Source organism: Kogia breviceps, chromosome 15 (genome assembly GCF_026419965.1).
Source record: "Kogia breviceps isolate mKogBre1 chromosome 15, mKogBre1 haplotype 1, whole genome shotgun sequence".
In the NCBI taxonomy this organism is placed as follows: domain Eukaryota; kingdom Metazoa; phylum Chordata; class Mammalia; order Artiodactyla; family Physeteridae; genus Kogia; species Kogia breviceps.
The window spans coordinates 79,325,352-79,350,009 of NC_081324.1; the positions used below are offsets into that span (position 1 = coordinate 79,325,352).

At 46.4% G+C, this 24,658-nt stretch overlaps 2 protein-coding genes across 2 annotated transcripts in view; one reads left to right on the forward strand and one right to left on the reverse strand.

Moving 5' to 3' along the window:
• Positions 1 to 6,119, reverse strand: part of TAOK3 (TAO kinase 3) — a 182,772-nt gene extending 176,653 nt beyond the window's left edge. The window contains exon 1 of the mRNA XM_059041075.2: positions 5,826 to 6,119. The gene's annotated coding sequence lies outside the window, so the exon portion shown is untranslated. The remainder of the gene's footprint in view (positions 1 to 5,825) is intronic.
• A 3,755-nt stretch (positions 6,120 to 9,874) lies between these two features.
• SUDS3 (SDS3 homolog, SIN3A corepressor complex component) overlaps positions 9,875 to 24,658 on the forward strand; it is a 38,542-nt gene continuing 23,758 nt past the window's right edge. Inside the window, exons 1-6 of the mRNA XM_059041095.2 lie at positions 9,875 to 10,431; positions 12,880 to 12,949; positions 15,262 to 15,317; positions 17,099 to 17,170; positions 19,263 to 19,282; positions 20,534 to 20,690. Of these exons, the coding sequence (XP_058897078.1) occupies positions 10,290 to 10,431; positions 12,880 to 12,949; positions 15,262 to 15,317; positions 17,099 to 17,170; positions 19,263 to 19,282; positions 20,534 to 20,690 (517 nt within the window). The 5' untranslated portion in view covers positions 9,875 to 10,289. The remainder of the gene's footprint in view (positions 10,432 to 12,879; positions 12,950 to 15,261; positions 15,318 to 17,098; positions 17,171 to 19,262; positions 19,283 to 20,533; positions 20,691 to 24,658) is intronic.

Here is a 24,658-nt window from a genome sequence, read left to right on the forward strand (position 1 = left end):
AGGATACATAATGGAGAAAAGACAGTCTCTTCAATAAGTGGTGCTGGAAAAACAGGACAGCTACATGTAAAAGAATGAAATTAGAACACTCCCTAACACCATACACAAAAATAAAGTCAAAATGGATTAGAGACCTAAATGTAAGACTGGACAGTATAAAACTCTCAGAGGAAAACATAGGAAGAACACTCTTTGACATAAATCACAGCAAGATCTTTTTTGATCCACCTCCCAGCATAATGGAAATAAAAACAAAAATAAACAAATGGGACCTAATGAAACTTCAAAGCTTTTGCACAGCAAAGGAAACCATAAACAAGATGAAAAGACAACCCTCAGAATGGGAGAAAGTATTTGCAAATGAATCAATGGACAAAGGATTAATCTCCAAAATATATAAACAGCCCATGCAACTCAATATTAAAAAAACAAACAACCCAATCCAAAAATGGGTAAAAGACCTAAACAGACATTTCTCCAAAGAAGACATATAGATGGCCAAGAAGCACATGAAAAGCTGCTCAACATCACTAATTATTAGAGAAATTCAAATCATAACTACAATGAGGTATTACCTCACACCAGTTAGCATGGGCATCATTAGAAAATCTACAAACAACAAATACTGGAGAGGGTGTGGAGGAAAGGGAACTCTCTTACAGTGTTGGTGGGAATGTAAATTGATACAGTCACTATGGAGAACAGTATGGAGGTTCCTTAAAAAACTAAAAATAGAATTACCATATGATCCAGCAAGCCCACTATTGGGCATATACCCAGGGAAAACCGTAATTCAAAAAGACACATGCACCACAATGTTCACTGCAGCACTATTTACAATAGCTAGGTCATGGAAGCAACCTAAATGCCCATCGACAGACAAATGGATAAAGATGTTGTGGTACATATATACAATGGAATATTACTCAGCCATAAAAAGGAACGAAATTGGGTTATTTGTTGAGACGTGGATGGATCTAGAGACTGTCATAACAGAGTGAAGTCAGAAAGAGAAAAACCAATATCGTATGTTAACGCATATATTTGGAACCTAGAAAAATGGTACAGATGAACCGGTTTGCAGGGCACAGATGTAGAGAACAAACATATGGACACCAAGGGGGGAAAGTGGTGGTGGTGGGGTGGTGGTGGTGTGATGAACTGGACGATTGGGATTGACATGTATACACTGAAGTGTATAAAATTGATGACTAATAAGAACCTGCTGTATAAAAAATAAATAAATAAAATAACATTCTAAAAAAAAAAGAAACTAAATGTGAACATAATTATAATCTACTAATTTGCTGATTATTAATTCATTCACTCACTCAGTTGACATCTAGTGAGCATCCTTCATACTCTGTGCCTGGTACTATACTTGGCATGGGGATGCAAAGATGTACAAGACCATCTCTAACCTGAACGTGCTCACAAATTTGTGAAAGACAAACACACGTAAACAAGGAACTGGTATACAATGACAGAAGAGAAATTTGCACAAGAAACAAGCGACGCATAAAGGTACGTGAAGCATAATGTAATTTTGTATCTCTGCTATTAAGTCTTGACCTAGATCAGCTAAGAACTATATTTATGTGGTTTGGGGAAATATTTGTGTATTTACACACAAAGCCTTCAAGAAGTATAGGCTAATGTTCACGATAGAATGGAAAATTGGCCTTGAACTCCATTTCTGTCTTGTGTGCCTACTCCCAAGACTAATGAGGTTATTATTTAAGAGAGCATTCTTCCTTGATTAGTGCCATCTATTATAATGGATAAATAAAATGTATTTGAATTGTCATAAGCCTTGATTGTTATGGACCAAAGCCAGTGTCACTACACAGATAGTGACACATATAAAAATAAATACTGCACAGAGTCCTAGTTTGATTTGGAAATAAAAGGTTATTCCATTGTCCATCAAAAATAGTGGAAGGAAGTAAAATTGAAGTCTTCCAATGAGTACTTTGATAATTGACTAAAATAATAAGCATAACAAATATGGGGTTGATTTTGCTATACATCATTTTCAGAGGCCAGGGATGAGGTGAAAGGGCCCCAAACATTAGACATCAGCATGTCAATTCCTAGGGTTAGGAGCTAAAGCCACATAGGCCACATGGGAGTAGGTTTTGCTAGGTGTAAAATGTTTATTCCAAGGCATGTTCCTTTTCTCACTCACTCTGGGGGTGATAAATGTGTATTTGTGAGATAGAGCATGGTTAGGAGCAGATCTGTGTTAAATCAAAAAACTGACCCCTATGTCATTCTGTTGTAAAATAGAAATAATTTACAAAGACTTTAAATATACTCCAATGTCTCTAACAAATCTCAGGTCAGGCAGAAAAAAATGCATTAGGTTGATTTATAAAGTATTAGGTAACTTTAACAACATGTACCTGGAATGATAAAATTTATCAATTTAATTCCTACTATCATAAAAATTCTGAATACTTGTTTTTAACTTGGTTACCGATAGCTTGTAAATGAGTTTTGTAAATCACGTTTTGGCCCATAAATTCAACACATCTAATCCATAATTAGTTAGACATTAATTTTTTTTTACTAAGGTCACTCGACAAAGTAACCAATTAAATGGATGTTATAATTAAATATTCACAAAACTAAACTGTACATTATTCCATAACTCAAAATTACTAATTCAAAACTATCCTCTCTGATTGACGGGAATCTCTCACTGAAGACTGAAAAGAAGTCTTCTCTTTGGACAGTCACAAAGCACTTTTCGATGGAAGCTTTCCCTCTGTCTGTCTGTCTGTCAGTGTGCTTTCTTTTTAGGGGGAGGGAAGAAACGAAGACTGGAAGAAAAGACTATAAAGGAAAGATGCTTTTTATGGCTCTAAAATAAACTCTAAATAAATAGACTCTAAAGTAAAAGTACCAATAGTTTTCATTCATTCTCCCATACCACTGAAACCAACAAGTATGAACACTGACAAGCAATGAGAACTTTTATTCAGGCTGGCTTAAACATTAAACCAAATTAGATATCAAGGTAGACTCTGAGATTACAATGGTTTGACTGTATATGACTCAAGTGGTAAAGAAAGTATAAAGTGGGTTATTGTATTTACTGGGCACTACTTGCATCCTGCTAAACTAAGACTAAGGATAGTTTAAGAACTCTACACCAAAAAGAACTTTCATTCTCAGGTGGCTATAACCTTTCATATGGAAGTGTAAGGCTGCTTCTTAACCTCTTCTTTTGATTATATTTTTCAATTGAAAAGAAAGAGTTAAAATGAGCATAGATGTAACTAATTTACATATTAATAGCTTCTCAAAGTGTAGTTTTATTTTGTGAAACAAATGAAAATAAATTCCCACAGAATTCCTACCCTCTTAACCACCCCCCCCACCCTACCCCCTGTCCCTAGAAAGAGTTACTATAGACCCTTCCTATCACTAAAAATTCTATTACAATGACACTTTTCATTTGCGCCAGAAAGAAATGAGCTAACAAGAATGATGGAAGAGCTTATCTGCTCAAACATTTAAACATTTCTATTACTTTGCAGAATTACTGTTACTGAGATTCCCAGTCCTTCCAAAGACCATTTCCTACGTTACATGTCCTACATAATGAATATTATGTAATAATATTATATGTAATATATAATACATGTATATAATATATGTATATAATAATATATGTAAATAACCCTCTTGAGTTAACTGACCTTACTTTTACTTGAATTCTACCTAGGGTTCTGGAAAAATAAATTTAATGTAAAAAAAGTTACACTTAATACATCTTAAATATAGTGTCTCATATTTTAAATTTGTATTTGTGTATTTACTGTTGTTCCCCTCACCTCCATAACTTCTGCTTCTTAGGGGAGGATGTCTAGTTGGTGGAATTTTCATAACCACACCAAGCTCCATGCTCTCTGAAACCATATAAAAACTGTTCTGCATCAGGTAATATCAAATAAGAATGCTCAAGTGACACATTCCCTCTGCTTATTATTATCACCCTGATGTAAGATGTCTTCAGTAATTTTTGTCTCGGATTTAAATAGGCAGTTCTCTGTAAGCCTTCTACATTATGTCTTTGGGAAACAGTACAGCATTCCTTTCTTCCTCTTAGTTGCCCATTACTGAACATGGGTATAGTTTCCAATAAGACATTATTCTAAACCTGAAACAAAGAAGATATCCAAATAACTGCAAAATGATACAGTAAGTACATTCCCTAGTATTTCCCCCAAACCATCATTTTTTAAGTCTGCTTCTCTGAAAAAGAAGCTCGTCGCAAAGATACGGGGTGAGGAGAAGCAACACACAGAGAAAAAGAGGTTAAAACATTCAAATGCAAAACTGCTGGGTGCAACCATAACAAAGCGTGTGCATTCAAGAGAACATTCGAGAGGTAGTCGGGGCGGTATTAACATATCCTAAGTACTCCAAACAACTAGCCTGGTCATTAGTTTAATTTTCATATCCGTCAAAGTAGGAGGCTGCCCCCCCAATTCCCACCCCCTATCGCTTTCCACTATTCGTTTCAGCATTTTAATAGACACACACTTGCCTCCCACCAGCGCGTACAGTGTCCGGTTTAAATAGGCTTATCTCCCTCCTTAGCTTGTCCTGGAATTATGTCTAAAACTCAGTCCTGGTAGCTTTTAGAATTAGAAATCTAATTGGAAAGTGCTGTTAGTTTGGCGACTCCAAAACCTCTTTTCAAAATTTAGTTTGATCTTCCAACTATCTTTCCAACACATCAAAGATAAACAGTGCAACTTAGTATATAGTTCCTTTGAGTCTGCACTGTAAACACTGATACGGACGTGCTGCCGAACCTGAAAAAGTTTCTGAGCTCTCTGCTGAGCCGAAGTGAAAAAGACAGGGTCTATCAAAATAAACAGCCTAATTAATCCAAAACCTGCATCTCCAAAAGGGTCCCTTTCCCTTTCCACTTGGTTTGTGGTGAGTTAAAGAAGCCCTCTTCAACTTTTTACATCCTGATGAAGCTATAGAGGTCAAGAAGCCCCTCACTTTCAAGGCATCCAAGCCCAACTTGGAGAAACAAACGGGAAGCCAGGGGGCCAGTGAGAAGAGGTCCCCAGCCCCTCGCTCCTGCCCTTTCCAAGATCCCCGCGCTTCGGCCAGACCCTCCAGCCTGCGCGTTCTCCTAGAAGATGTCTCATTACATAATCCCCTTTCCTTAGAGTCACCCAGAGAGTCACGGGGGCGCAGGCGGTCCCCCGTCTCCCACTCCGCCCTTAGGAAGCTTGGCTGAGTGCATCCGGGGAGCGGCGGCCGGCTGTCCCGACTCGCCCGGCGCCCGCGACCCGGACCCAGGCCCCCTTCTCCTCACCCACGCGGGGCGGGAACTCGCTTCCACCGCATGCCCCCCGGGTCCCCGCTCAGGCCTGGGTCCCCAGCCCCCGCGGGGTCCCCCGTCATAGTCGCTGCTCCAGTCCCGTCCCCCAACACACCTGCTGTCCCAAGCCCTCTCGGGGTCCCCTTGCCGCTGAGAGCCGCTGTCCTTGCCCACTTCAGGGTCCCCTCCCTTGAGAACCACTGTCCTGGCTCCTGTGGGGGTGCCCCTTCAGACCCAACGTTCCAGCCTTTCTGAGGGTCCCCTCCCTTCATAACCGCTCTGTCCCAAGTCCTCTCGGGGTCCCCCTCTCAGACCCGCGGGGCCGGCCCCTCTGAGGATCTCCTTTCCACAGTCCAGACTGTCAAACCCACTCCCGGAACTCCCCTCACTCGGGTCCTCGCCGACCCCATTCTGCCCTGGGTCCCCTCGCCACGACTCACTCTGTCACCTCCCCGCGCCCCGGTACTCTCACCTCAGACCTGCTGTCACCACCCCGGGCCCGGCGTCGCCGCCGCCGCTTCCTCTCCACTTGTTACCGAGTCGCTCTTCTGCCGCTTGTTCCCCGGTGGATCCCCGGGTCCAGTCGTTGAGTGTCGGGTCCGGCCGCGCGGAACCTCCGCCCGCGGTCTCCGCGTCGGGTACCACTCTCTCACGCAGGTCCCCACAGCCGCCGCCGCCACCACCGGGAGCCACACGGACCCTTCCGCGGCCGCCGCTGCTGCTGTCCGAGGTGCGGCTCCTGCCAGGGGTGGCCAATCGCACCCGACTGCGCCGAGCGCGCTCCGCCCCGCCGTCCCAGCCCGCCCGCCCCCTGCCCCCGACCACGCCCACAGCCAGGCTCCAATAGGCTCTCTACTGACCTTCCCTGATCGCGGGGCGCAGACCTGGGGCCGGATATAGGTACTTGATTGGAGGTGCCTGGGAAGCCGAGCTGTCGATGGCGCCCGAGGATTGGCGAAGTTGAAGGTGGGCGGTGCGGGACGGGGCAGGGTTTCCTCAGATGCGGAAGAGCCTACAACTTCAGTTACTCACTGGCCCGCGTCGGGTGCGGTCAGCCTTGTTTGTGCTGAGTTCGGGTCAAAGTTCATGGCACTCCTCACTGAGCCTTTACTTTTCTTGGGAGACTCCCTGAGGCCGTGGCCCTCTGGGACTTCATGGGACCACCATGTTAGAGCCTTTGAGGCCTCCATTCCCCCGTTAGACCTGACACAGCTTTCTAAGTAATTCTGCCATAAATTAATAATGGCATTTATTTACTCAGGACTTGTAAATATTTCCTGGATTTAAAGTCATATCTTTGGCATAGGAGTTGCCCTTACTTGCACTGCGTTCAACAGACATTAGTTTGATGCTGTTGGAAAGAAATCTATATACTAGATGCATACTCAGCACACTTAGGCATTCAACACTGACGGGGCACATTTTGTACACTTTGTACAAGGACAAAGCTTAAGAAATACTTTGTGGGTTATGATAATCATTTTGACAAGTAGGAACAGGAAGTGTGTGGTAGGGGAACCCTGTTAGCTTTAGCAAGGCTTCAGTAAGCCTGTTCAACGTATTCTTTTTCAGGGCCACAGGAATGATTTTAATGATTTTGTGGGAACTAATGGCCAAAGCATAATGAACTTTGACCAAGTGCAACTCGTGATAACCAGAGACCCATCTTGACCCAAGCTGCAAGATGGAGCTTGCCAGGGGTGAAAGTGCATGGTGTTAACTTTTTTTTGATGTTGGGGGTAGGCGTTTATTAATTAATTTATATTTTTTTCTGTGTTGGGTCTTCGTTTCTGTGCGAGGGTTTTCTCTAGTTGTGACAAGCCGGGGCCACTCTTCATCGCGGTAGGCGGGCCTCTCACTATCGCGGCCTCTCTTGTTGCAGAGCACAGGCTCCGGACGCGCATGCTCAGTAGTTTTGGCTCGCGGGCCTAGTTGCTCTGCGGCATGTGGGATCCTCCCAGACCAGGGCTCGAACCCGTGTACCCTGCATTAGCAGGCAAATTCTCAACCACTGTGCCACCGGGGAAGCCCCAGGTGTTAACTCTTTGTAAGCTATTCTTTATATATTTTTTGTGAAACTGAAATGTTGATTAAATCAATACTGGAAACTGAAAACTGCTACCTTCACCCCTAAATCCTAAAGTTTATGAACTTTGTGAAGACATTGTTTCACTTCAGGAACACAGTTTGTGCCTAAGCATTGTCAGATGTATACAGGACTTAGCTCTTAGAAAACTTTCATCATTAACTCTTTTTTGTTTTAACTCCTGCTAACAAAATTTGTGTTCTGAACACTCTTCATGTTTTTCCTAGTGTTTTAAAATCATACCCATTCCAATTAAGATGCTCCCCTTTAAGATTTGAGTGTTAGGGTGTTTAGAGAGGGCCTGTAGAAGAATGCCGGCAGTACTTCCTCTAAAATGAATTTGGATGTAGATGTCTCCTGAGCGATGTGACTGAGTGCCATTTTGGGAAGGGATGTAGAGAGATTTCAATGTGGTAAAAAGGGAACTTGGTTTTAAGGGAACTTGATTTTTACGGACTGTCCAAAATTATATTAGACAGCTATAAAAGTTGGGTAAGACTAAAGTCATGAGAGAATTTTTTTGACTAGGTCCTCCTCCTTTACTGAGTGTTTATTAGTTAAGAGCTCATGCTACCAGTTGCAACATGGACAGAAGAAATGGGGTAGATTTTCACAACGCAAGTATTCAGTTCTGTCTAGTCAAAAAAAAAAAAAAAAAAGCATGATCATGAACAGATGTTATTTGCAGCCAAGAAGACAAAATGTGGGACTTCCCAGGTGGTGCAGTGGATAAGACTCCACACTCACAGTGCAGGGGGCCCGGGTTCGATCCCTGGTCAGGGAACTAGATCCCAGATGCATGCTGCAACTAAGAGTTTGCATGCCACAGCTAAGGAGCCCATGTGCCGCAACTAAGACCCTGTGCAACCAAATAAATATTTTTTAAAAAGAAGACAAAATGTAAGCAAGATAAAAATGCCAGTGTCTTGAAAGCAAGATAAAAATGCCAGTGTCTTGAAAGGAAACCAAGTAGCAATGATATCAACTCTTTTTAAAAAAAATTCGATATATCATTGTATCAAGATAAAAATGCCAGTGTCTTGAAAGGAAACCAAGTAGCAATGATATCAACTCTTTTTAAAAAAAATTCGATAATCATTGTATTGATGAACTCTAATTTTTAAAATGTTGGTGCTTCGTTTGGTCCATGATTATTGCTATTGATAGAAACGCAAGTTGCTCAAGATAGTCAATTACAAATAATTTAGACGTGACCTAACAGCATAAAGAAAGAAAATGACTTCATCCTTTGGACAAGAGACAGCTTTGAAATTCTAGTTTAAATGTTGACGGTGGACCTATGGGGAGCCATGAGAATGCCTCTTATTTAGCATTGCAGCATTCCATTCTGAAAATTCTTGCGTTTTGTTGGGAGGAAGAATCCCTCACAAATACAGGCAAGATTTTAATTACAACAAGGTAGAAAATAAGAAATGTTAAAATAAATGGGATGAGAATATATTTTTTCACTTTGAGGAGACTCTGTGGGGGCCAATTCAGAGATAAGTTTGGTCACAAAGGATCTGAGAATCAGAATACTGGGTTCCAGTCTGGCTTTTACATCTGTGTTCAAGTTTACCGCTTGTACGTTACTTTTTTTTCCTATGGAGACTTGGGTGCAACGTAAAGAGTAGGGTTACTTTGGACAAACCATTAACCATCTCTGGGCCCTTTTATCCTTTTTCTTGCTACACACACCAAGACAAAGGACATCCTCAATTTGTTCATTAATAAAAGCTTATAACACCATGTCCCCTTCTACTCGAGATAATCACACAAATTAATTCATGCAGATATTCAACGCTCTTGTTTTGCAAGTTACCAGCTAACACCTTCCTTTCCTGAGCCTAAATAACTTTCTGCAGGCAAATGTTCCACTTGATCAGTTGAGAGTTGGTTAGCAAGTTATTGGATTGGGGAAAACCACCTTTTAAAAAATTTATATTCTGAGAAATATGAGGCAGCTGTACCGTAGAGGACCTGGGTCTGAGAGTCTAAACAAGGCAGCCTGGACGCTTTTTTTTTTTTTTAAAGGCAATTGACAGCTCGTTTCTTATCTGTAAAATCGGGATAATACCGTATTGAACAAAACTACACAAAAAGAAAGGACTCCCACCGACTGGGAAAATAGTTTTGCTGACCCCAGGATGGAATATTAGCATCCTCGTTTTTATTTTAGTTCTTAATAAAGCTCTAATCAGTCAGGGGAGGAGCCACGCTCCTTTTCTTCGGGATGATCACGCGAACTCTAACCGTCTAGGTTTCCCGACCTATAAATGGGATGGTTTATGTCGTTCACCTGTTTAAATTAAAGAGACCACCTCCACCTGCCAAGAGCCCTTCAAATCTTCTGCCTCCCAAGTGCCTAAAAAAAAAAAACAACAAAAAAAAACTTCTTTAGTTTGGGCTCCAGGCGCCGCCTAGTGGCTGTTTTCGGAAGTGGCCTCTGAGCTTCAGGGTCCTTGCCGCGGTTGGCCCTACCCAAGGATTTGCCTAACTCCAGAGAGCCTGCTCCGCCTTTCTCCACTACCCTTTGAGGATTTTAAAGACGGCGATGGAGGAGATGGGGTTAAGGCAAAGGGGGCGTCAGGCGGCCTCTCCACTCCCTCTAGGATAGCGGAATCAGGCGGTCCTCGGGCGGCTCCCGACCCGGAAGTCGCCGCCGGCGCGAGGCCCCCGTTGCCGAGAGCGAGCGCGCGGGGCGGAGTTTGGCGAAGACGGGGAAGCGGTAGCCGCGGCTCCGGCTCTTCGAGTCGGCGGCTCCCTCGGGCGCTGCTCCGCGGACGTGGAGTCCGCAGGGCGGGTGGCCGCGGATCCCGGTTGGCACGCTCAGCTGCGGGCAGAGGCAACATGAGTGCTGCAGGGCTGTTAGCTCCAGCTCCGGCCCCGGCTGGAGCGCCGCCGGCTCCGGAGTACTACCCCGAGGAGGACGAAGAGCTGGAGAGCGCCGAGGACGACGAGCGCAGCTGCCGGGGCCGCGAGTCGGACGAAGGTACGTCTTCCCGCGGGACAGGCAGCCCCGGGCGGGGATGGGACAGTAGTGGGAGGGGGTGGGGCTGCCTGGGAGAGGGGCGGGGCGACATCTGGGGTTTGGGGGTGTCTGGAGGGGCCGCCGAGAGGCGCGCGGCTCCCGGAAGTTATCCCGACAGGTGCTGTGGAAGGCGAAGCCCTGAGGACGTTGCATCCCTACAGTTATGCGGAGAAGGGCCTTAAGAAGCTCTTGTCAGAGCTGTAGGTCCCTTTAAGATTCTGCTCCTCTTCCCCCAGCTGTGTGTGAACCTCAGGTCTTCACTGGTTGGAATGAGAAAGCCATTCATTGGGTCCACGGAGTACTCCTCGCTATTTAGTTCCTGAGAGGCTCAGAGCAAAGCCCTGTTTAGCTTTCTAGTTACCAAGGTGCCTCTCTCCCCCTACGCCGGGGAAATGCTTAAGTCAGCCCTACTTTGGGCAGTGCGGGACAGGTTGGTTAAAAGTACGAGACCTGGAACCAGGCAAATCGAATTAGGTGTAAATTTGGTTCACTAAACCCAGCTTAATATTAGACAATTTATAATACTTAGGTTTCCGAGCCCCAGTTTCCCCAACTGCAATGAGGCTGTCAGTAGTACCTACTTCCTAGCGTAGGTGCGAGGGTAAAATGAGATACCGGGGTAAAGCATGTGGCTTGGTCCTTGGTCTAATACTCAGTTTTCACCATTGGGGAAACAGGCACGGGGGTGGGGCGGGAGCTAGGGGTTTGCTTAATGGTCCTTAGGTGTTGTGGTTTCAGTTCCACACTCTTTACATTATGATTACTGCCTCTGGGAGCCCGGCTTTTCGAACTGGGCTTTATAAGCTATTTAAGTTTGAGGAACACTTTGTGGAACGGAGGAGGAGCCGGCTGCAGGAGGAGAAAGATGAGCAAACGCGGAAGGACGAGAGAGAAGGAAGAGGAGACGAAAAGAGACGAACATACGGGTGAACAAAATAGGGCCGTGGAGCAAAAGCTAGAGCAGCTGTTTGGAATCAGGAGTATGTTTTATTCATCTCAGTTCCCCAAGTGCCAAGTACTGTGGCTGGCTGGCACGTGACTGCTCTGGGTAGGCTTCTTCACTGAAGGAGGGGGGAAAGGTAGGTGGAGGATTGAGTCTGCAACAACCTTTAAGAAGTCAGCTGTGGGGCTTCCCTGGTGGCGCAGTGGTTGAGAGTCCGCCTGCCGATGCAGGGGACACGGGTTCGTGCCCCGGTCCGGGAAGGTCCCACATGCCGCGGAGCGGCTGGGCCCGTGAGCCGTGGCCGCTGAGCCTGCGCGTCCGGAGCCTGTGCTCCGCAACGGGAGAGGCCACAGCAGTGAGAGGCCCGCGTGCCGCAAAAAATAAATAAATAAATAAATAAAGTCAGCTGTATGTGAAGATACAGAATTGAAGAAGCTAATTACAATCTGGTTAAACTACATTTGAAGACAAGGCTTAACCAGAGAATTTCAATGTGAATCACTTGTACTGCTTTTAATGCCCACAAGGGGGAGCAGTGAAGCAAAAATTGATGTTTGTTCCCCCCCCTCAAGTAGGGCTGTTGAAGTTAGGTAGACACTCCAGCCGTTTGCTTATTCTAAAAACAATGTTTACGTAGAGAATGGACTTGAGGACACGGGGAGGGGGAAGGGTAAGCTGGGACGAAGTGAGAGAGCGGCATGGACATATATACACTACCAAACGTAAAACAGAGAGCTAGTGGGAAGCAGCCGCGTAGCACAGGGAGATCGGCTCGGTGCTTCCGTGACCACCTAGAGGGGTGGGATAGGGAGGGCGGGAGGGAGACTCAAGAGGGAGGGGATATAGGGATATATGTTAATTCACTTTGTTATAGAGCAGAAACTAACACACCATTGTAAAGCAATTATTCTCCAATAAAGATGTTAAAAAAATTAAAAACAATGTTTAAAGTGTTCTGAAACAGTTTCTGTTTGATCTTCTTGTTCCCTCTCCCTTTGAAAATATTTCGGTTATTAGAGTTCCTTTAGTTGTTTTGGACTCTCCTTTGTATATATGATGTCAAATCTTTCAAGGGTTCAAACTGGCATTTACCAGAAGAGAATGTATATATTAGGTTGTTTTGGAGTAGTGGGCAGGGCTTGCTGCCTGTAGTTTTCCAGTCTTAACACCCGCATATCCTTTAAGTGAACTGCCAGCGTTGTTTCTGCTGAAGTCGCAGCCTTGACTGACCACCTGTGTCTGATGCACTCTGTTCTCTGGCTGCACTTCAGACAAAGGCAGGCTCTTGCAATAAATCTGGCTGTGTACAAGTTGGAAGTGGCGTTTTCTTTTCTGAAGTAATTAGATGTAATATTTTTCATTGATGGCTTCACGCAGGCCTGCATTGAGTAGAAATTCATTTTATAGAAGCTTGTGAAGTGTCACTGTGTCAGGTGATACCAACTCTACGAATATTTTTTACACAGACACTGAGGATGCTAGCGAAACTGACCTGGCAAAGCATGATGAAGAAGACTATGTAGAAATGAAGGAACAGTGAGTATGATTTCTACATTTCTTCTTTGGAATACAGAATTGACAAGGGCGTCTTTAATAGTGATTTCGTGTGTATGGTTTTCACGTAGTGCTTCCAAAGACCACCGTGCATTTGTGTGCAATTTCCCCCCTTTAAATTTGTCATATTTAATCACTCTTCCTGTGATAAGAATCTTTTGAGGGAAGGCTAGAAAGAACCTGGAGGGAAATGTTCCCAGGAAATAAGGCCATGTAACAGGAGAGAACCCTTGCCTTTTTTTTTTTTTTTTTTTTTTTTAAATGTGAAGACCACTGCCCAGAGGGGGGAAATGGTGTTTCACCGCTCCTTGGTTCTCAGGTGGGCGTGGCCCCTCTGAGCACTGGCTACCAGCTGGGCGCGTGCGGGATGCCCTGAGGGCTCAGGGAGACCAGGACTGGAGAGCAGGGCTCCTGACTCCTGCTCCAGCGCCCTTTTCCCCTTAGCCCGCAGCCACACCCAAGCCTCCAGCAGAGCCACACCTCTGAGAAACTAAAACCACTCCCTCTGATCGGAAACTTCTGGGCAAGACTGTATAACCGGGATCCGATAAGTATTTGTGGAATGTATTTTGAGGATCTGGATTTGGTTTTTTAAAGTCTTTACCATCAAACTGGATGATCCACATTCCTTTCCTTAGAGAATGTTTTCCGAAACGAATGTCTCTGGATTCTGTCATCCTTTTCAAGCTTTGGAATCCAAAGGGGAAGCTCAGCTAGATCTCAGCGGTGCCAAATAAAGGATTGCTTTAATAATTGATGTGATTTTTCTCACAGCTTCAGCCCTGAAACTGTGCTGGCTTTTTATTTCACTTGTACTCTCTCCAGGCTTCTTAACTGACTTATCTGGACCCATTTGAGATGTATTTTTACATACCTATTCTTTGCCCAAATCTGAATTTTGTTGTTGTCGTTTACTTCTTGAATCTGTTAATACTCTCTTTCAAAGACCGACTAAGAATTCAAAGGCGTAGTGTGGCACGCTCGCTGTGGTGGAAAATTAAATACGCTGGGTTCCAAATATTGACTTCTTGTGCGCAGCTTACTCATCCTTCCCTTCTCCTATACTTGGTGTGTTTAAGTGAACGTACCCCTTAATATTTGATGATGTAGAAAATAATTTTGATTAAAATTGAATACCCTTTGTGATTCAAGATGAGCATTGAAAGCATCCGCATTCTCCCTAAAAGAATCAGGCCTTGAGACTTCCCTGGTGGTCCAGTGGTTAAGACTCCACTCTTCCAATGCAGGGGACGCAGGTTCCATCCCTTGTCAGGGAAGTAAGATCCCACATGCGGCGCAGCACAGCCAAAACAAAAAACCAAAAAAGTCCTTCTGTGTAATTCTCAGATTCTGCCTACTCTTCCTCAGCCTGTAGACAGGTTGTGTTTGCAGCTCTTACTGGAGTAATCGAGAGGCTGTCATGCCTATTACCTGTTGGATGGGTTGCAAGTCCTGTTTTTGTCACTGTGAAATTGGGGGTGTTTTTCTGGTAGAAGCAAAAATACTGCTGAAATATGACTGACATGTGAAATCCACCATTCAAACAGACTTACCAGGGTATATAATTGCCTATAATCCGTTCAGCGTGAGGGGGAAGAAAACATGCCAGGTTCTTTTGCTTTGTGTGTTCTGTGTGTTCTTACCCCACTGGGGCTGCAAATAAATCCTGCATTTTAACTTTTGTTACTGAATTGCTGTCATTTCTCTGATCATAAAAGAGAAGTGTTTTTAAAAATGACTTGAAGGTTTATTACCTTAGTGCTTACACAGCAGTGCTATCTATGTAGAAAAATGTGCTGGAGGCATAATCTTACTCCTTTGGAACTTATGATATGATTGTAGAGTTGATATGAGAGCTGCATTTAACGCTTTTTACGTTTTCGTGTGTATGTTACACTTCTGAATCTGCAAGAAAATGGCATCACACTTCCAATCTTTCTGTGTGTGTTCTTGCCTAACTGTGTTTATCATTGTCATTTATTTATTAAAACTTGCATGTCTTCATATTTGTAGACTTTAGACTGATGCTCTAAAGGTGAGAGAACACAGGAGAATCTACAAAACTGGGATACCATTCAAAAACACAGACTCCTTGTCCCTTTCTGGTCCCTTTAGCTGTGGGCACATTTTAAACCACCAGCAGACTTTAGTTTTCTCTCTCCCTAAGGGACATTAATGACGTTTCCATAAAAGCCCAGGTAATTTCTGCATGTAGATTATTATTGAATTGGGTATTGGATGTTTTTGTCTCTGAGTGTGGCTTTCCTTTTTCTTTTCTTTTTTTTTTTTTACAGGATGTATCAGGATAAACTGGCTTCTCTCAAGAGACAGTTGCAACAACTGCAAGAAGGTTGGTGTGTGATTTAATCCTTCTTTTCTAAACATACTCCCTAATATCACACACCTTTGAAATCTGTGTATTCCACTTCTCAGTGAAGTGGGAGTCATTTAAAATTTGGTCTGGCTGATTTTAGCAGTCAGTAAAGTGGCAACTTTCAGACTTTTTTGAAATCTCAGTTAAGGCCTTCTGCAGAGCAAGAACTGGAAACGGCCATGCCTAAAGCCGGCTGTTTTTAAGAAAGATGCTGTTACCAAGGATAAATATAATTGTACTGTTCTTTCTAAACTGAATGCTAACGAGCTGTGGGTCGTTCTCACCGTGTTTTCTCTTTTTACTTTGTAAACTACACGTGGGTTGTGTCTTGTCGAAGGCTGTTTGCTGCCAGAGGCAGTTCAGCACTGGGTGAAGAGCACAGGCTCTCCATTCCTGTCGCTGGCTTGAATCCCACCTGCACTGCTTTCTAGAAATTTGACCTTGGGCACTTCACTGTCTCTTGCTTAATTATGTCTTCTAATCTGTGAAATGAAGAAAGTAGAGGCAGGTGAGGTTGTGTGTGAGGGGTGGCCAGCACTGCCGGGCACCCGGTGACAGCCCAGCGACGGTGGCTGCTGTCAGTATCTCTTCGGCTTGCTTCTGTGGGGTCCCCGGCACTGAAAGTGCTTCTGCATGAGGTACTTCCGTTGTTTGGAGCAGCCCATCTTATATTGATTTCTACTTCATAGTGAAACATGTTCCTGTGGCTTGCAATCACACACCTTTGTTTTAGTTTTTCCTCCCATGGTAATGGAAGTATTGCCAGAGAAAGAAATACATCCCACTCTAGCAGGTCTGTAAGCTGTGCCCGGCAGGGTTGAGTGGGGGATTTTGAAAAAGATGCCATTAATATAGCCCACTGGGGACTTCCTTGGTGGCGCAGTGGTTAAGAATCCGCCTGCTAATGCAGGGAACACGGGTTCGAGCCCTGGTCCGGGAAGATCCCACGTGCCGCGGAGCACCTAAGCCCGTGTGCCACAACTACTGAGCCTGCGCTCTAGATCCCATGAGCCACAACTACTGAGCCCGTGCTCTGCAACAAGAGAGGCCACTGCTCGCTGCAACTAGAGAAAGCCCGCGCACAGCAACGAAGACCCAACGCGGCCAAAAATAAATAATTAATAATAAAAGATATGTATATATAGCCCACTGAAGCATTGTCATCCGAAAACACTTTCCACGCTAATTGGGACCCTCATAATTAGCTGCTCAGGGAAGAGCCATTTGGTCAGATGCTGTACTGAGCCGTCCAGTAATGTCACTAGCCACACGCGGCTATTTAAATTTAATTAAATAAAAATTAACAGTTCAGTTCCTGGCTTGCACTAGCCCCATTTCACGTGCTCATAGCTACATGTGACTCGGGGCTGTCATACTGGACAGGGCAAAATAGACCATTTCCACCGCTGCACAGCAAGTTCTACTGGATGGCATTGATCTAGACCTTACTGAGGGAGAGTGAGCTTTTTCCAGGAAAGGGAGGCCCACAGACCGAAACTGTAGCAGCGAGTGATGAGAGTCACTGGTGGATGGGTGCGGGTTTTTTCTACTCCTCGCTTGCTAGAGAGTCTTAAAGCCACTGGTTGGGGTTTCTGCTCTGCATCTTGCTTGGGAACCAAGTTAGCTCTACTCACGGGTGCCTTTCCATGGTGTGTGTTTTACTCTAATGTTATTTAAAACGTTCACTGTCGGTGCTAGAAAACCAAAATGTAGAGCAGTTTGATCTTCATAGTAACTATTTTGTAAATCTCAATCAGGTACATTACAGGAATATCAGAAGAGGATGAAAAAACTAGATCAGCAGTACAAAGAGAGGATACGAAATGCAGGTGAGGCTCTCTCTTAACTGGAAACAAATCCTCGTCATATTTTCCTCCTTTGGCTGATCATCGATTGGGACGTAATGTGGCCAGAAGAGCCATTCTCCAAAACGTGTTTCAGCTATCCCATTGTGGGGCGAGTTTTGGGGAAGAGAGGCTCCAAAGCTGCACTTCCGTAGGACTGTTCATCTTCTTCCCCAATGACTGGCCTTAGGCTGCTGTCCTTTCACTTTCTGATCCATTGACTTTCCAGCTTTCTATGGATGGAACCCTTCTTTGTTTCCTTCAGTGAGTAGATGCCCATGTCCATCAAGGCACAGAAAAGGAGCTGCAGGGTAGGGGGTGCAGGGAACGTGGGTGGTAGAGCTGCTGTGGCGACCCAGCACCCCTCTCCCCGCCCCACTCTTAAGTTCCTGAGGCATCTCCTCAGCCATCTTTAAAATACTCAGCCTTCTTCCTGGAGCCCCCTTTCAGCAGGGAAAGGGGGTGGCGCTGTTGAGGCTGAGTTCCCAGGTTGAGGGCTTCCTCCCATCCCTTAAGGGTTTAAGCCTTTTAGCACGCGTCTGCTCTTGGAGCCTCAGTTTCCCCATTTGGAGAGAGCGCTGCTAATATCTCGTGGAACTGGTTTGAGATGTAAGGAGGGAAAGAAAATTGATGTGAGCCATTTCTCTTAAGCGAGAACTGCAGGGTGAGTGTTGATTTGTCCTTCTGAATTCTACTCTCAATCCTGTGCTCGGTGTCTTTCATAAACATCCCTGCCACCCCTGCCCCCAGGTGAAAATGCAGAGGGACTGCTGAATCAGTCAGCCTTGAGCTTTAAAACGCACATTCTGTGCGGAGCTGATCCGCCTGCTCTTGTGGTGTCTGACCTCTGGCTGCTTTGAAACAACCGCTACCATCTCCGAGAGCGCTACGTGTCGCTTGACTTGCTGGTGCAGAGGTGAAGTCTCCGAATGGCACAAACTTCACATATCTGGCCTGTTCACGTGGGTGTGGGTCCGCAGCAGTCAGGAGTGAGTGTGTTGGCCTGGGTGTGCTTGGGCCCGTGTGCCTCACGCTTCCCGGTGCCAAGGTGATGAGGATTTCTGGGGGTTAGAAAATAGTGAGTGGCCGGTCCGTTTTCCTCAGTTAATTTTCTCATTCAACAGTTGATGGATGTCTAGATTCTTCATCTCAAGTTCCTGAAACTCTCAAGATGTTATGTGTGACTGTGCGTATGTGCTCTTTTATGGGGGCGTGGATCCGTGGGGGCCTTCGGGTCTGCAAAGGAGACCATGGTCAGATGGGAACAGCACCCCCTGGAGTTGCCGCTCCACCAACAGTCTTTGTGGACCGTTTGCAGCAGCTCAGATATCACCCAGAAAAGAAGCTGTGGGTCTGTTTGGTTCCACGTGCTCAGTGTGCACAGGACCTTAGGGTCGAGAGGTCAGGCAGCTGCTGAGTAAACAGGCGCCAATGTGGCGCACAGTGGGTGCTCCGTAAGCTGCTGGGACCGGGCAGTGGATACTCTGAGGGGCCTGAGAGGGGCTTGGTGAGCGAAGGGGCCTCGGAAAAGCCCTCGAGGAGGAGGCTGCAGTAGTCTGAAACTCTGAGCTGCGGTTGGAGACCAGAGGACATTGCAGGCGGAGGCCTGGGTGTGAGCAGAGCCACAGGAGGGCGCGGGACCTCTGCCCCTGAAAGCTGGGGGTGCCCTTCCCCACCGTGCAGAGCCCTGTGCGAGGGGCTTTAAAAATGTCCACGTTGCCTCTGCTTCTGGAGTACGTGCACTGTTCCTTCTTCCCTGCAGGACTGTTGAGGGTGTGCACCGAGTGGAAGAAGGGCTGACTTCTATTTATCTCGCTGGGGTCGCTTGGTTCCTGCTCGCTTTCACCCTCGGGCAGAGCTGCCGGAGCGAGTTCTGTTCAGGGTCAGATTTTAACTGGACACGCATGCTTCTGGCATCCTCCCCCTTCACATATATTGACAGTTTACTGACGGAAACACCTTCCCCTTGCAGCCGTGTTTTCAGAAAGCAATGACTGCTTCTAAACGAATCCTGACGTCGCTGTCTAGAAAGGCGGCATAGCCTGGTGAATCTAATTGCATGTTTTATCTCTTTCAGAACTCTTCCTCCAGCTGGAAGTAAGTACCACGGGTCTTCTGGGCTTGCAGGCTCATTCTGAGACTGGAATCTTGCTCTCCCAACCGATCCGACGGCCTTTCCTTCCGTTACCACGTAGACAGCTGGGAAGCCCCCCGGAAGCCTCCATCAGTGTTCTGTTTGACTAAAGGACATGTGGTCTCAGTTCAGAAATTCCATCTATTCGTTTGTTGGTTGGGCAGCTTCGGCTTATCACAGAGGGGCTGGGGATACTCACACTTGACCTTTTTCTTTTTGACGCTTATCTCACGTTAAAGCCATTTGGGAGTACATCTGAATTACAGTGGCCTAATAGTTAGTTATATTGGTCCTCAAAGTAGCCTGGTCTCTGAATGGGCTCCGTTTTACAGCTGAAACCCTGGTTGGGTCGGAAAGATGGATTAAGATCTTGGCACTCAGCAGGCGTCCGAGTGCTGGTTGCATGTGAGGTGCGGCGCTGCAGAGATGAGGGCTGGAATGTTGGGTAGTGGGCTTGCTCCCGGGAGACTGGAGGGGGGTGCGGCGGGGGGGGGTCATAATTCATCAAAGCCGCGTCATGAGAGACGGTGTTATGACTGAAGTCAGTGCAGCACGTGCGGCCACAGCCCAGGGGGTCACAGGGTCCACAGCCGTAGCCCACCAGGAGCCCCCTTGTTCTTCACTTAATGCAACGGTGAGATTTGGAAAATGGATGCATACACGTTTATTTTACTCAGTATAATTTCAGGGTTTGGGTACCTCGGGGTTCAGGTACCTAAGAAGTGATCCTGTCCTCTCATTGGCCTTTATCTTACTGTAAGCGTCAAAAAAAAAAAAAAAAAAAAAAAAAAAAAAAGTGACTCAGGCCGTCTGGACTTGGTATCCTGTAACTATTTTAAATATAGATATTTCATCTGGAATGTACTATTTTCCTTCAAAATTGTGTCTTCAAAAGGGTTTATTTACTGTTTCTGAGAAACTTACCTTGTTTTCACATACAATCCATAAAATATAAGATGTGGAAGAGAGGAAATAGATCTGAGTCACGAGTGAGGTCTGCGCATAAAAACGAGAAGTGTGGTTCAGTTTCACACATTCGTTGGAAAACTTGCTCCCAGACACCCTGTTTCTGAAAGTTGGTGTGTTGACTGCAGCTGTTTCTCTTCTTTCTAGTAAACGTATTTCCTCTGTGCTTGTGCACAGAGCCAGGCTTTGTGTTGGAGCCCTGGCTGCCAGGGTCCTGTAGCCCCAGCCTGTGTTTCTCTTTTGCTCAGACGGAACAAGTGGAAAGAAATTACATCAAAGAAAAGAAGGCGGCAGTGAAGGAATTTGAAGACAAGAAGGTTGAGCTGAAAGAGAACCTGATTGCCGAGCTAGAAGAAAAGAAGAAAATGATTGAAAATGAAAAGCTAACGATGGAACTGACTGGAGGTATGAAAGCACCACAGAGCAGGGTCCTGGGAGACCCGAGGGGGACCCTAGGGGGAGGGCGGAGCTCCGGTGCCGACTCCTGTTGCTTTCTCATCAGAGCAGAGTGAGCTGAAAGGAGGGTGGGCTTTCACATGCTGGGTCAGAGTTCTACCTTTATCTTGTCTTGGCTGTGTGACTTTAGTCAAGCCACTTAACCCCTCTGAGCCAACTTCCCCCTCTATAAAATGGGGCTGATGGTATTTTTCCTCAAAAGACTGTGGTTAGAACTACGAGTGTCTAGTACAGGGCCCTGTACATAACAGGTGTCGGGTAAATTAAAGGGTAGGTCTTTAATAGTGACTGCACCTTCAGGCTCACGCTTGACTTAACGTGATTCCTGGGTGGGCCGCCATTCCTATCTTGGTTAGAGTCACAAATTGCCCTGTGGTCCCTCTGTGGTAGGAATCCTCTGCTTGTTTTTTTCCGTTCTACCTTCATTATGGAAAAAGCATTGTCTTCCTTTGACCCGGGTGTGAGAACAGAGGCTTTGGCTGTGTCTTCTGTGCTATTAGTTCCCTTCGCCCCAGGTGTTACTGTGAACATTTCAGAAAGAGTTGTTACCATTTCAGCAGGGATAGCTAAACTGAATTGTTCTCTCATAAAGGCAGGAAAGTTACGTTAGACTCGGAGCCAGTCCCTCCCTGGCCTTCTAGGATTCAGTCATCCGCATGTGGGAACTCAGCAGGTTGCAGGCAAGTTGAAGGGAGAGGCGATGTGGGCTGCCTCTTCTGTTGCCACATGTAGACCAACAACGCTGAGAAGGACACAGGATGGGAATTGGCTTGAACTAGCTATTTTGGAACTTGGCAAAATTTCTTTCCATCAGCAAATACCGCGAGGCACATCAGTGGTGAGTTTGTCACTTGGGTATGTAAGTGACACGCCTTCGGCACATCCCAAAATTTCACTCTTATAATCGTGTTCGGAAGGTCCTGGGGTTCTGGCACGTGTGAGTTTTGTCGGGGTCCTTAAGAAATACCTTGTTGTTATGTAAGTCCTTGGGGCTGACTTTGAAACTAAACGTAACCGTTAAGAGCTGTATTTCCTCTTTGGTATTTCTGGTGCTGTTAGCTAACATGGCCCTCCCATTGACACAGACTTCTAGCCCCGGTCCCCACGATACACCGATGATCATGTGGTTGTGTCTAAAGTAGGCGTCTGACCCTTGGAAAATCTCTCTTCTGATATACCTTCCTCATTGAAAGACTTGGCAAAAGGAATGAATTCCTTGCAGACCACTGACAGTGGCTCAGAAATGTGTTTTGGTGAGAATGGATGCTGAAATAGCATCTCCAGAACAGCACTGTCTTACTCTTGTTGAAACGTTTTTTTAATTAAACTGCAAGCACATTGGTGCCTCGTCCGGTCCCAGTCGGCGTGCCTGTCTTCTGACCTGCACACCATCTTCTCCGACGGTGGCCCCGGCTGGCATTGACGCCTCATTGCTCTCCGTTAGAGCCACCAGATGCTCAGAGCCGTCATTAGTCTGGTGGGAAATATTGTCAGTTTATAGCTTCTCCCTTTCCATCTGCGGGGAAGGCTATCATCACCTCACCTGTGATTTGGCAGCCTAATTATTGACAAGCGATAGATGTTGTTTGGCCAGGCAATTTTTCAGCTGGAATCTTAACGGGGACAGTCGGCATCCTCAGTGACTTGAGCGGCCAAACCTGCCAGGGTAGAAAAGACAAATAAATGCAGGGAAGTCATTTGTGATGCAGTAAAATAGATTACAGAAGTGCTTAAAGCTAGCCATGGGCATTAAAGGTACTGATGTCCTTCCTCAAGCCGTTTGGTACCCTTGGTATGGAAAGCACTGCCAAGGTAATGATGGAGCGTCTGAAGAGAAGGCACTGGAGCTAGAAGGATAATGAGTGTTTCCCAGATGGTGCCGTTACGGTGTCGACTGAAAGGCCTGGTTTCCTTCCTCTCACCCGGTGACTGATTTCACTTCTGTGGATTGATGCCCAGTGTCAGTGTTGCCTAGCTCTGCCCAGAAAACATACTTCTTAAAATCTCCTTCTCCCGTTCAACGTGAAGATCTCTTGAAAAACGAAGTGGAGTACGAGGCCGATGAGAAGCTTAAACCAGATAACGCGTTGGAAACAGGCACGCCCGGTGACCTGCTCTGTCCAAACAGGACTTCCGCCTTCCCAGCCGACTGTGGGGATTGGTGGGCCGTTCTCTTCACCGCCTGAACCACCGGTGGAGAACCTGGGACGGCTGGCAGGCAGAAAGGTGTCCTGTCGGCAGAGGAACTGGGATGGATCATACATAGGTCGGTGATTCCCCCACCTTGAATGTGTACGTGAGTCAGCTGGGGGTCTTGATAAAACGCAGATTCTGGTTCAGGGGGTCTGGGCTGGAGCCAGTGATCCTGCATTTTGAACCACCTCTCCGGGGCTGGTGATGCTGTTGGTCAGACCACACTTGGAGTAGTGAGGTTATAGGTAGAATTACCTGAGGGTGACTTTTCTCTGCAGTTGAGGCCACGGTTCTCAGTAACTCCAGTAATCAACAAGAGTGTCATGAGCTTGAAAACGTGGGGCGCTCTGTCATTTTTAGTTCATGTGCCCTCTTACCTTACGCCAGCCACCTTTTCTCCTTTCTGCCAGCTGCCCACTAACTGCCTCTTCATCTTCTTTTTTAAGTTCTTGCCTCACCAGGGGCATCTTTCAACCCTCAGGCTCCTGTGGAAGTTATTCATGACCTCAGTAAAGCCTGTGAGGTTCCTTTATTTTTTATTTTTATTATTATTTTTTAATTTATTTATTTTTGGCTGTGTTGCGACTTCGCCACTGCACGCGGGCACTCCCCAGCTGTGGCGAGTGGGGGCTACTCCCTGTCGCGGCGCGCGGGCCTCTCACTGCAGTGGCCTCCCTCACTGTGGAGCACGGGCTCCGGGCGCACAGGCCTCAGCATTTGTGGCACGCGGGCTCAGAAGTTGCGGCTCACGGGCTCCAGAGCACAGGCTCAGCAGCTGTGGCACACGAGCTCAGTTGCTCTGCGGCATGTGGGATCCTCCCGGACCAGGGATCGAACCCATGTCCCCTGCATTGGCAGGCGGACTGTCAACCACTGTGCCACCAGGGAAGCCCTAGGTTCCTTTAGAAGATACTGGATTCAGGGGACTTCCCTGATGGCGCAGTGGTTAAGAATCTGCCTGCCAGTGCAGGGGACGCGGGTTCGAGCCCTTGTCCAGGAAGATCCCACATACTCACGCGCCACGTGGGAGCACTACCGAGGCTGCGCTCTAAAACCCACGAGCCACAACTACTGAAGCCCGCGTGCCTGGAGCCCGTGCTCCGCAACAAGAGAAGCCACCGCAGTGAGTAGCCCGTGCACCACAACGATGAGTAGCCCCCGCTCGCCGCAACTGGAGAAAGCCCATGCGCAGCAACGAAGACCCAACGCAGCCAAAAATAAATAAATAGCTTTTAGAAAAAGATGTTACTGGATTCATAGCGGGAGGCATGAGTAATGATAATATCAAATAGAAGCTCTGAGTGTTTACATCGAGCCAGGTATAACATAAAAATACTACAGCTGCCGCTGAAGACTGACAGATGTGGGTGAATCCCAGCCCAGACATGAACTTGGTTCTGTGGTGGAGTTTTGTCATTTGGCAAGGACACCGTAGATCCCGCTGTGGAGGTTTGGTGTAGAGGTGAGAGGAGGTGGTGCCCCGAGTGGCTGGCACGCAGACTGGGCACTGAGGGCTGGGAAGCTGTGACCTCCTTCAGCTCCTGAGACTCCTGTGGCGACTTGGCAGGGCCGGCGTGCGGGAGCGGAGCCGTTTGCTCCGAGTGCCCCAGCGAGGTGGTGCTGACGCCAGACTTGGGCCCCAAGCCTGTTCTCTTCGGCACCGCGTTGCACCGATGCTAAATCCTGTGGACTCACGCGGTCCAAGTGCTTCACGGAGTGAGGTT